The sequence below is a fragment of the Pan troglodytes genome, chromosome 2 (assembly GCF_028858775.2).
Source record: "Pan troglodytes isolate AG18354 chromosome 2, NHGRI_mPanTro3-v2.0_pri, whole genome shotgun sequence".
NCBI lineage: Eukaryota > Metazoa > Chordata > Mammalia > Primates > Hominidae > Pan > Pan troglodytes.
The window spans coordinates 11,476,536-11,489,309 of record NC_086015.1 but is presented as its reverse complement, the minus strand read 5'-3'; the positions used below and the strand labels follow the sequence as shown (position 1 = coordinate 11,489,309).

The window sequence follows — 12,774 nt, the reverse complement described above, 5'->3', positions numbered from 1 at the left end:
CTGTGCCCTTTCAACATGACCACTTCAGTTTTTGAGAACTTTCTTATATTCTGGTACAGCATGTCTCAAGCTTATCTTGGGCTTTCCCTGCCCCAGCCCTGGTCCCAACCATTTTCTAAGGGTTCTTTTAACCTTTTTAATTTAACAATGGTATTTATAAATAAGATCTGTGTGCTACATGTGCTCATTTTCACCAGTGTACCATTGCTCTCAGGCCCTCTCAGGGAACAGAGCCAGGCAGAATTGGTATATATAATATACATATAAAATTTACTTCTATATTTACCCATTGCATGTATATTAAAAACCATACATATTGTAATCCAACACAACAGGGTTCATTCTATATTTCTCTCATTCCTTGTCAGTGATTTTTATCTTGGATAATGAGAAACCTGGCTCTCATTATCCGCAATATATATAATTATTTTCTCAGTCCCATTATATACATAGATTAGCTTCAGAATTGTGAGAAAAATACAGATTTACTAGTTATTGTCCAATATATGTGTACAGTTATTTTGTCTTCAGCCTTATATAGTCAAATACTATTTTCCAAAATTACTTGCATTCATTATTTCTTCCTCACCCTCCTTCACTTCAGTTACACAGTTTATTTATAATATAATTAAGATTATTTGTTACTGTCTGTGTTGAATGTTGCATTGCTCATACATTCAAGTTTACTTATTTAGCTCTTGGCATGTGAAACATTAAGATGTTGTAAGAGTTGAGACTATTCAAACAGACATTATCAGAGTGTGCTTTCTCCTATGTCTTTTATCCTATTGGCCCATCTTTTCACTTATCTCTACCCACCTCTTTTAGGAAACCTATCAATTTATAAAAGAGTTTTGTACTTTGAGAAATATGCTTAAAACTTGAAATATGGTTGATGTGGCAAATTACAAATATTACCTCTAACTTGAGTATTGTGATGTTAGTTTATGAGAGAGAGAGAGAGAGACAGAGAGAGAGAGAGAGAGAGTGTGTGTGTGTGTGTATGTGTGTGTGTCTGTGTGTAGCTTTTCATTTATGGTTCTTGGCTCATAATTACCATAGCCCTTGTTATAATGTTGGGGCACTTTAGGCCTCAGAAAACAATTTCTCTTTCTGACCTTCCCCTGCCCTCCTTTTACCAGCCCAAGGCAGCATTCTAACCTTCCTCCACCTTTTTGTTAACAGGCTATCAGCCCCTCATTTTAGAAGGGTCCTGCCCCATATCCTGGAGGAAGAAATGTTGCACAGATAGACCAAGAAGGATCTGGACAGACAGGCTTCACTGGGTATTCCCGCTTAGACTATTAGTATTAGATTATACCCTTTGTGTCCAGTCACATTTCTTCGTGGTTGTCGATCATGCCTATTCAATGAAATCTTCATAAAAGGCCCAAGAGGACAAGGTTCAGAGTTGAATACATGGAGGCTGACAGGAAAGTGATCAAGAACTCATCTTTGTGCAGGGGAGGCCAGCACACTCCAAATCCCTGAGGACAGAAACTCCTACTCTCAGGACCCTTTCAGACTTTGCCCTAGGATCTCTTCATCTGGAGGTTTATTTGTGTCCTTTAAAATACCTTTTGTAATAAATTTAAGTAAGTGTTTTACTGAGTTTTGTGAGTTGCTCTAGCAAATTATCAAACCTGAGGAGGAGATTGTGAAAATTCCAGTTTATAGCCGGACCATCAGAAGCGCAGGCAAAGCAACCTAGGGTTTGCCACTGTCATTGCAAGTGGCAAGGGGAACAGTCTTGGGAACTAAGCCTCCAACTTGTGGGGTTTGACAGCATGCCAGATAGATCATGTAGGAATTGAAGTAGAGGACAGTCAGCTTGTGTCCACTGCAGAATTTATTGCTAGCTTGGTGTGTGGGGGAAACCTCTCCACTGACATTTGGTCACAGAAGTCTTCTGTGTGAATTCTTGTTGTGGTATGAGAGCAGAGGAAAAATGGCTTCAGTTTTTCCATATTCAGAGGTACCTACAGCAACTGCTCCTTTCCCTTCCTCTTCCATCCTATATCCACCTAAATTCACCAAAGAAGAATTTGGCATAGTGCAAAAAAAAAAAAAAATCTCTATTTCAAGAAAATGAGACCAAACCATAACCCCCAAATATATCTTAACTCATTCTTTCATTCATTTGCTCATTCATGCATTGATTCAATCATTTGAAGTTTTATAATCAAGCAAGTTTTGACACATATTTTAAAGTAAATAATAATAGACATTTAAAACTTATGAAACAGAATGCCAACACTTAGGATTCCAAAAAGGATGGATTTTTGGAGACTCACCATTGAAATTAACATTGCGGATATACTTCAGCAACTTCTTGCCTCCAGCTTGCTCCATCTCTGGGCAGACACCCCGGTAGTCAGCACAGAGATCCTTGTTCATGTGGTGAAGGGCGTGAGCCATAGCATAGACTGCGTCAATCACGAACTGGACTTTACCCTCCTGCTCATAGTTGGAATCTTTTCCAATTCTCTCCTGTCCTGCACATTAAAACAAGAAACACACACACACACACAAATTGGCATTGAGTAGAATGTCCAAATTTAAAAGTAAACTTTCAATTATGCTTAAAGAAAACACTGCTTCGATAAGTACAGTAATTCAAGCCACATTTGCCTACCACGTGATAGCCAGTTGGTATCCATATCCAGCTACCATGTTAGGTTTCTCTAATAGCTTGTAGTATTTTACTTTGTGACACCTTACATACTATTCAAAATATAGTGGTCCCTTAGAATAAAAGGATCTTTGAGATCAGAAGCTGGGTTGCCACATTCAAACCTGAAAAGCTCACTTACTCTAGAAAGGTCAAATGGATAATGACAGAAAACAAACTAAATTTCACACCTGAATTCATTACTTTCTACATACCTATTGTACCGTCTCTGTTGCCTGTCTCGATTGTTAGTATTACTGGAGATTCAGATGCTCAGGCTAGAAACACTGATGTCCGTCTTCTTTCTCTTCTCTTTCATAATCCCTGCTGTCACATATGTAAGTCTAATGAATTCTAGCAGTCCTACCTGTGAAGTACTGAACAGTGTCAAACACTCCACCAATGGCCTCTTTATGCCTCCCACCATTTTCCATCACGTGCAATGCTCAATGTCTCCTTTCATCCATTCATTCCTCCACGTTCACCTTTGCAAACTACAGAGCTAGTCACATCATTCCTACACTAAGAGTCCTTCAATGGCTGTCTGCTGACTACAGATTAAATCCAGATCCCTTTTACTGGTAACAGTAGATGTTTACCATTTTGCTCCCATCTGCCTAATAATGATAACAACTGATATTGACTAAGTGCCCACACTGTGTTGAAAGCTGTGGATGTGGGATTTTTATGTCATCATCACTTTGTGAGGTAATTTTTTTTTATCCTTATGATACCAATGGGAAAGCTGAGCCTTAAAGAGATTAAATCACCTTCCAAAGGTCATTTACAGGTAGAGCAATGATGATGGCCCAGGCTTGTCAGACCCCAAAGCCCATATTCTTTTCATTACCTGGACCCTGCCTACCCTCTCACATTTATTTTCCTTTATTCTTCCAGATAGGTGTGACTATTGTTGCTGTTAAACTATCTTTGCTCATGCTGTTTACTTTGCCAGGGAGATCCTTCCTCTTTGCTTTCACCATCATACTTAATTCCCAACTGTTTGTCACACCGAGGTGCTCAGTCGCAATTCAACATTCCCATAAAACATTTCAAATCTTGCTTATAGCACTGTCAATATAGAATCATATTTTAATGCTCTACCAGGTGTCCAAGACATTTTTCTTGTTTTTACCTTTGGATCCCCACCATTGAACATAGCCTTTAGCATCCAGTAGATACTAAATAACACTTGTTGCATTAAATTATGCATTCATTAAGCACATGACACCAGTAGCTCTCTCTAGACCTCTTGTGCCTCTATGAAGAACAATTATCCACAAATTGCATTTCACTTTCACAGCAATATTTTCCAAATTGTTTTCTATGGCACATTTGTGTAGTGAAGAAACAATAAGAGTTCTACAACCTCAACCCCTTTCCTGCAAAACACACAAAGGGTTCCGGACAGCCACTGTGCTAAAATGTTTCAGGTTGCTTCACTGAGAGACTTTTCCAGAACATTTGACATATAACATAAATGTAATCTCCAAGAGGGAAATTCAGAATTTCCCAAATTTACTTGAATTTGTATTTTTCCATTTTCAGCACCATTAATATCTCATATGCCAGAGAGTTGTGTTTTATATGTATCTCATTTAAATACCAAATCAACTTTATGCTCACTGCCTGTCATGGGATCTAGGGTTTTTCAGTGTATATAGTATAGGATTTTTTTTAAAGATAAAATTTATCATGAATTTATGCAACTATTTCCCATTCAAATTCAGGACTACAGAGTTTTTGCTTAACCTTGACACTCTTAAATCTCTTACTTCCTTTCTCTCATGAGGAAAATCTTGGTTCTTAATGATACTGTTATGATTATTCATTTGCTTTATCCCATAATATACAGATAACATTCTTAGAATAACAATCATGTCTAACAGTCTAAAAAGTATAGAACAGCCTTCTGCATATGCCTGTATGTGTTTTTCATGTTCTGCCTGAGTATTTTGGGGAAGAATTTTGAGAAGTGGAGGAGTTTTGTCAAAGGGTAAATTCATGTGTATTTTTTATATATATTGGCAAATTCCACTCTAAAAGGGTTGCGTCATTTTGCTGTCCCACCAGCAATGGATTTGAATGTTTGTTTCCCTGCAACCTCAGCAACAGAGTATGCTGTCGAACTTTAATTTGTGTCAATCAGGTACGTGAGAAAGGCTACCACAGTGTATTTTTATTTGCATTTTTCTTGTTATAAAGGAAATTGAGCTTCTTTCATGTGGAAAGATGAAACTTGTTTCTTTTTTTGTAAACCGTTCATAAATAAGCCAATGCTGATAAAAAGTTATTGGCCATTCTCTTCTCTATTTAAATTTAATTAGATATATTAACTCTTTGAGATTAAGTTGCAAATATTTTTTCCAGTTTGTCATTATTCTTTTACCTCTTTTAGGTATCTTTTTCCAAATAAAAATTTATTCATTTCTTTCTAATAAAATGCATTGATTTAATTTTCTCTTAATATTTCTGGATTTTGAATCATGGTTAGAAAAAAATGAGCCCACTTCCAGAGTACAGAAGTTTTCATCCATGTTTTCTCTTAGTACTCTATAATTTTTTAAGTTAAATATTTGACTCACTTGGAACGTATTTTGTTATGCAATGTGAGAAATGAATCAAAATTTTATCTCTTACCATATAGCTATGCAGTTATTGTAATATATGACAGTTTACCTTCTCTTGCTGATTTGAGGTTCTGCCTTTACTATATGTTAAATTTCCATATGTGACTGGGTCAATTTCTGGATTTTTAAAATCTGTTTCATGGTTTACTTTCTCCATGCACCAAACCAGAGTTTCAATTATAAAGGCTTTATAACATATTTTAATAACTGACAGAGCAAGCCCCTCTGTGCCAGATTTGTTGATTTTTAAAGATTTTTCTGAATAATTTATTTCTTCCAATAAAATTTATTAATCATTATCTTCAGAAAGAAAATCTAGCAACTTGGTGGTCCATTTATTGGGTTTCTGTTGTATTTAAAAATAAACTCACCTAGAACAGAAGCCTTGCTGAGGTTGAATCTTCCTATCTGTATCTTCATTTGCTCAAGTCTACTTTTGCTTCTCTCAACGGTGTTTAAAGTTTTTCTCATATAGGTTTTGAATGTTTCTTGCAAAGTTAGCCAAGATGTTTTATTCATTTTTGCTATTATAAGTATGGTGTTATTTTTCATGAATCATTTTACTGGTATTTCATCTATATATAAAAGCTATTTTTTGCTACGTTGTGGCTGTTTTACTGTTTTCCAACTTTCTATTATGAAAAATTTCAAACATAGAGCAATGTTAAAAGAACTTTAGAGTGAACCCACTAACTAAATTCTAACATTACCATTTTACTATATTTATTTTATAAGGCTATTCATTTTTAATATGAATTTTATAACCTGCTACTTTATAAATTTCTCTTATTTTTATAGAACTTAGAAAAGGCAATCTCGGAGGCATTTTGACCATTATAAAATACATACTATGAAATAGGTTCAGACTAATAATTGAGGGGACCCATTTCTAAACTACACTAATAAAGACAATCATCCTGGAGAGAATGCCTTGAAAAATAATTGCATTATTTTACATAATAAAATATTTTATTATCTGTGAAACATTGCAGGCTTTATCCCTCTCTCAGAGAGTCTCCAGGTATGTTAACATATTAAAGGCTCTGAGAAGACTTATGCATTAAATTTGTCTTTGGAGCTAATAGGACTTGAAAATGTAGCCTTATATCAACAAAATCAGAAGTGACAAGTTTATGTTTTATAAAAAGGACTTAGGCTTTATTTTCCCTAGTGTGGCAGTCACAATTATTTGCCAACCTCTGAGTCTTTGACTACTCATATACCATCCCTACTCCTCCTCTCCCAACTGAAATCTGATTCTGTTCAGATATTGGAGGCCACCAATGTGAGTGAGGATTTCTGGACTTTTCACTGAGTTAATCCTGATTTGTCTAAGCCAATCCAATCTCCTCTGCAATGACTGGTTTAGGAACAAGGGATAGGATACAATTCTAGCCAATGAGATATAAGGAAAGAGTTTGCCATTGTGGAAGTCAGTGTGGAGATTCCTCAGGGATCTAGAACTAGAAATACCATTTGACCCAGCCATCCCATTACCGGGTATATACCCAAAGGACTATAAATCATGCTGCTATAAAGACACATGCACACGTATGTTTATTGCGGCACTATTCACAATAGCAAAGACTTGGAACCAACCCAAATGTCCAACAATGATAGACTGGATTAAGAAAACGTGGCACATATACACCATGGAATACTATGCGGCCATAAAAAATGATGAGTTCATGTCCTTTATAGGGACATGGATGAAACTGGAAATCATCATTCTCGGTAAACTATCGCAAGGACAAAAACCAAACACCGCATGTTCTCACTCATAGGTGGGAATTGAACAACGAGAACACATGGGCACAGGAAGGGGAACATCACATTCTGGGGACTGTTGTGGGGTGGGGGGGGGGGGGGAGGGATAGCATTAGGAGATATACCTAATGCTAAATGATGAGTTAATGGGTGCAGCACACCAGCACGGCACATGTATACATATGTAACTAACCTGCACATTGTGCACATGTACCCTAAAACTTAAAGTATAATAATAAAATAAATAAAATAAATATTTTAAAAAAAGAGCTTGCTGGGGAACTTCTGAGAAAGTTTATTTATTCTTACAAAGAGATTAGTCAATTGTATCAAAAATCCCCCACACCACACCCTGCGCACACACCCTGCAACTACTCCAGTCATTTTGTAGTCCTGAGGAGACCATAGCATACCAGTGACAAAGGATAAATTCTTGATAGGGAAGTGAAAATGCAACTGAGCTGTGAGTTAGCCAAGCTTGAAATCACCCTCCACATGGTCTTCCGAGTAATACATGAAATGGTCAGCCATTTACTAAAGCTTGATCGTCAGTATTTTCCAGGTTTATTTAACTACTACACTTCTTATTCATATATCCATTTACAAAATTCTAAGGGACTAGCATTAAACACACCCACACACACACTGAAATACAATGTTAAGAAATATTTTCAACAACACAGCTTGAAGTGGACCAAAGAAAAATCAGCTTTTTTTTCAATTAAGTCTCCATTAACAGGACGTTCTTTTGATCTCTGTGATTTAATAAGACATTATTATATTCTTTATTTGGAGGAGGTTCATCCTTTTCATCACGTTTTCTAGGAAAGAGTCTGCGGTTTAGATAAAATGAGAACTCTGAAGCATTATCTTTTACCTCTCTAGTATGCAAAGCTTAACTTTTCAAGTTTCCGGATTTTCTTCTCATTATTACTTTTACCCAAAGAGTCCAGTATTTATCTTTAAAAGGCACACTCTTTTAACCTTCTGTGGAATAAATTGTCAGTTGCATTACACAAGAATAACCCATAAATTCTTTCACTCTCAGAATTTCTAATGGTCATGCTATGGGGAAGATCTTTTCTTTGAAAGACCTGTTTAATTTGCCCATTTAGCATACTGCTCCCTCAGAATATATGCCTTAGTTAAAATGTATCAGCAAATTATTAGGATAAAAAAGATATGGAAAATGAAAGATATAATGGATTTGAAATTGTTAATATAAAAAAAAAATCCTGGCCGGGCAAGGTAGCTCACGCCAGTAATCCCAGCACTTTGGGAGGCCGAAGCGGGCAGATCACCTGAGGTCAGGAGTTCAAGACCAGCCTGGCCAACATGGTGAAACCTCGTCTGTACCAAATACACAAAAATTAGCCGGGCTGTGGCGTGTGCCTGAAATCCCAGCTACTCGAGAGGCTGAGACAGGAGAATTGCCTTGAACCCAGGAGGTAGAGGCTGCAGTGAGCTGAGATCGTGCCACTACACTTCAGCCTGGGCTACAGAATGAGACTCTGTCTCAAAAAAAAAAAAAAAAAAAAAAGACCAAAAACAACAACAACAAAATCGTGTTTCAAAAGGAAAACCAAAAGAAAGAGATGGAGTTATGAGAAACCAAATCAAAGATGTTTACTAATGTAGGCTGAGACACACAGATGCCAGAAAGATTCAGCAGATCTGAACAACCGGCATAAGGCTTCTCATGTGTTTTTAAGGGAGTGAATAATTGAAATTTTTATTTCAAATATTAATTGAAGTGATTTGCTTTGGAAAGTCTGATCTGAAGCTGTGTACACTTGTGCTGGCAGTGCTTTTAGACTTTGCATTACACAATTTTATTGAATGTAAAGCCTCAAACTTAAATATTTCTTGAGGCTGAAGTCCTGAGTAGTAACAGCATATAATTAACTTAAATATTGATGTTTGGATCTATTGTAAATGATAAATGCTTCAATAAATAGTAAATGAATGTATTACAAGAGCTTTGAAAAGAGAGTCAGGGCATATTTGATTTGTGACAAACTGCTATATTCCGGGTGAAGGGGACACAGGGACAGCAGGGTGAATATCCTGGAGTGTTACAGAATGTTGCTGGGTTCTGAAAGTGCTACAGTAACCCAGCAAGGCTTATTACAAAGCTGCTGCAGCTTTGTAATATTTAAAGATAAACAGATAAATAACTCTGTCAACTGGGTATTGTTCCCCCTCAAGGGTATGCATTTCTCTGTATAAAATGAATATTAATGTGAAACTAAGATTCTGTGTTATATTGAAGTTGACTTTGGTGCATCTTTCATAGTGTCCACATTTAGAGAATCCCAGAGTAAAATCCTATGGCCTTGTGAGAATTATCAGTAGAAGCAAAGTCAGGTCTGGAATAAGCCAAAATGTCTGCAGTATTGCTGCGCCTCTATTTGCAGGTGAAGATAAGTGAGAATTGAATGTGATGAGCGACTCCTGAAAAGAATGCTGGGGTTCACAGGGGGTCACAGCACCACTGGCAGCACGTGTTAATTGCGAACTTTCTGTGCACCAGGTCCTGTGGAAGCACTTTTCATGATTTGACTTTTTAACCCTCACAGCACACTTCTGGGATAAGTACTATTAATATTATTTTCTCCATTTGTCTTCCATTTCTTGCCTCTCTGTTACTTCATTGCCCATTATAAAAAATGAGCCAAATGGTTTCTTCCCTATCCACACAGGGAAAAGGGACAGTCTTGTCCTCCCAACCCCAACCCCCTTTAATTCTTTTCATTTTCAATATTAGTTTAGAGCCATAAGTAATCTAAAAGTTCATGCTGGCCATGATTTTTATTTACATCCTCTTATACCTACTGAATGTTTCAGCAGAATTTCCTGCAAGGAGGAAATGGATGGTTTTGACAACCACCATTGTATTCTTGCTTGACTTCTCTTTGGGTGGAAAAGTTAATGCCCAGAACAACTGACACAAGGCCGGCAGAGGAAGGAAGAAAACAACGCAGAAAGGCCAGATGACTTACCCATTGATCTCCCAGCTTAAATGACCAAAATTTGATTGCAATTGAACCATTAACATCCTAATGTTCTGCAGAAGTACTGAGTGCTCTGTTAAAGACTCAAAAAGAATTATAGCAAAGGAGAAAAACTGTCTAGCCAAAACCCATTATTTCTAAGCATTTTTCAACTAGGATGCTTCCTGGAGGGCTATTCATCTTCACTTAAAACTGTGTTTCTTCTGCAATTCCATTTTCAGTTTTCAGGTAAGTGCAAGGAAAGATACATGCAGTGAATAAATGTGTGTTGGGAGCAGGGGGTGGATGGTGGGGATATGTTTAGGTACAATGCACACAGAGACTGAGGTTGAAAGGAGGAATGTTTCAGTCTCAATGTTTACAGACTCCAAACATGTGAAAGGTGTCCTGAGAGACTCCACCAAGGACTTTATGGCCAAGAGCAATTTGTTGTGGGTAATGCCAATCTGTTCAGCAAAGGTAAAAACACCGTTTGTTACTGAAACTGACATAAGAAATCTTAATATACCTTGTTATCAAGACAAACAAACAAAAAGATATGGTTTCCTAAAGAAGCACAGAGATTCAGTTTCAATGTCTTACATAGATTTCCTTCTCCTAAGCTTTCTTAAGCCAAATTTCTACTTCGACAATTTTGATTGCTCCTCTTCTACAAGCCATAGAATCATTGAAAAAGTATTCTTTCTAGAACAGACTTAAAGAAATGTCTCCATAGATGCCTGTCCTCTTAGCTCATTCCTCAACCAAACCTCCTTCAATAAGGAGGTTGTACCACTCTGAAACTCTGTTTATGCCATCCCAGGAGTTGTATTCAGGTTGAACTTTCAGGACATTCATGAATCTGTTTATTCACAAATGCATTAAGAAGCCGGATGAAAAACAAATCTGTGCAATTATCATCAATCGTTGCTAAAAGCATGAGATAAAAGGACGATGGGAACTTTGCAGTGAATAGATCAGGTTGACAACACTGGAACCATAGCTTAATCTTTTTTCCTCCTCCTGTTTTGTTCTTGACATTAGCAAGTTTTTTGTTTGTTAGTTTGGAAAATGGCACTGCATACATATGTAGGCATGTAAAACAACAATGAACAAAAATCTTCACAAAAACGTAAATTTTCAGAGTAGAAAGGAAAATGTCACCTTGTAGTCTTGCCCCTAGAATAGACCCTCTTCTAAATATAACTACTCTCATTTCTTATGTTAATAACACACAAAATTAAGAAACAGATTCTATGTGTTTTCTAAAGTGTTGCAATACTAAATGCATACCACCAAGTGGTAGAAATTCTGTCAAATACATAACCAAATCAACACAGAAAGAGAGAGAGAGACATAAACCTGATCAAGCTATGGATCTATGTATTAATTTACAGGAAATGCAGAAAATAAAGAAAATGTCAATCAAAAGTAAAATTCAGTTCCCAATTATAAGCTGTTTTGACAAATGGCAAGAAGTAAAAAGAATGGAGGGAAACATATTTAGATTACAAAAAAATTGAGAAACATATCAAATAAATGTGGGATGTGCAATGTATTTAGATCCTGATGTGAAAAAAACAATTTTATAAAGACATTTATGAGAGAAGGGAGAGACTAGCTATTCCATGATGATAATGAACTATTGTCTTTTGTGTGTATTGTACATTTTTTGAGAGCAATTATATCTTAAAGTTGCATGCTGAAGTATTTAAAATAAAACCATATGTAGAGGTTTACTTTGAATTGGCCAATGGTGAGGAAAAAAATATGTATAGGGTATCTGTAAAAATAAATTGGCCAGATATTGACAGCTGTTGGGGTTCACTGATGGATACATGGTGATTCATTACACTACTCTTTCTGCTTTTGTGTTGGTCTGAAGGATCACATGATGCTCATGAAAATAAAAACAAAAGAGGGAGAAGACCAGAAAGAGAGAAGGAAGTAGAATAAAAAGAGGAGGAGGAGGAGGATGGAAAAGAAAATGAGGAAAATAAAAAAGAAGATCAAGATGATATAAGGGGGAAACGGGGAGGGTATGGGGGGGAGGCAAGAGAGGAGATGAAGTTAGTTGCATCTAAGGATATCTACCATGTACCAGACAGAGACACTCTACTAAAGATGAGGGATACAGATATAAATATTATACAACATGTTGTCAGCTTTCACAGTTCTACTCAAATACTTCTGCTGAAAACCAGGGTTTCCACTCTCATGTCAGGTCTCACAGATGCTCTTGGATTAATGTGCTTCTCATGTATCTAATTAAGGGGCACACATATTGCAGAAGCTATGCTATATGGGAAGGTTCGTCTAACTCCCAAGGGACTTTAGTCCCTTCCTGGATGAAACCTAGGCATGTTGTGGGGATGGAATGATTGCATCTCACTGGTACCATGCCCCTTCACCTCCTTAAGCACACAGAGAAGACATAAGGGAATTAATCTCACTTCAGAATTTGAAAGGACATTTCAGAACCATCAGTTTTTATCAAAGTTTATTTTTACAAAAGTCATAATCGCAAGTTCTAGTTAGAGCAGTCAGGCAAGAGAAAGAAACAAAAGGCATCTAAATAGGAAACAAAGTCAAACTATTTCTGTTTGAAGATGCTGTGAATTCATTCCTATAAGACCCATAGTCTCAGCCCAAAAGCTCCCAGAACAATTTCAGCAAAGTTTCTGGATACAAAATCAATATATGAAAATTATTA

At 36.7% G+C, this 12,774-nt stretch overlaps 1 protein-coding gene across 6 annotated transcripts in view; it reads right to left on the bottom strand.

The window, feature by feature from the left end:
* GRM7 (glutamate metabotropic receptor 7) overlaps positions 1-12,774 on the bottom strand; it is an 882,926-nt gene that overhangs the window by 286,475 nt on the left and 583,677 nt on the right. For all 6 annotated transcript variants that reach the window (XM_003309593.5, XM_516252.7, XM_063806588.1 and 3 more), the window contains one exon: positions 2,295-2,495. In XM_003309593.5, coding sequence (XP_003309641.1) covers positions 2,295-2,495 — 201 coding nt within the window. The remainder of the gene's footprint in view (positions 1-2,294; positions 2,496-12,774) is intronic.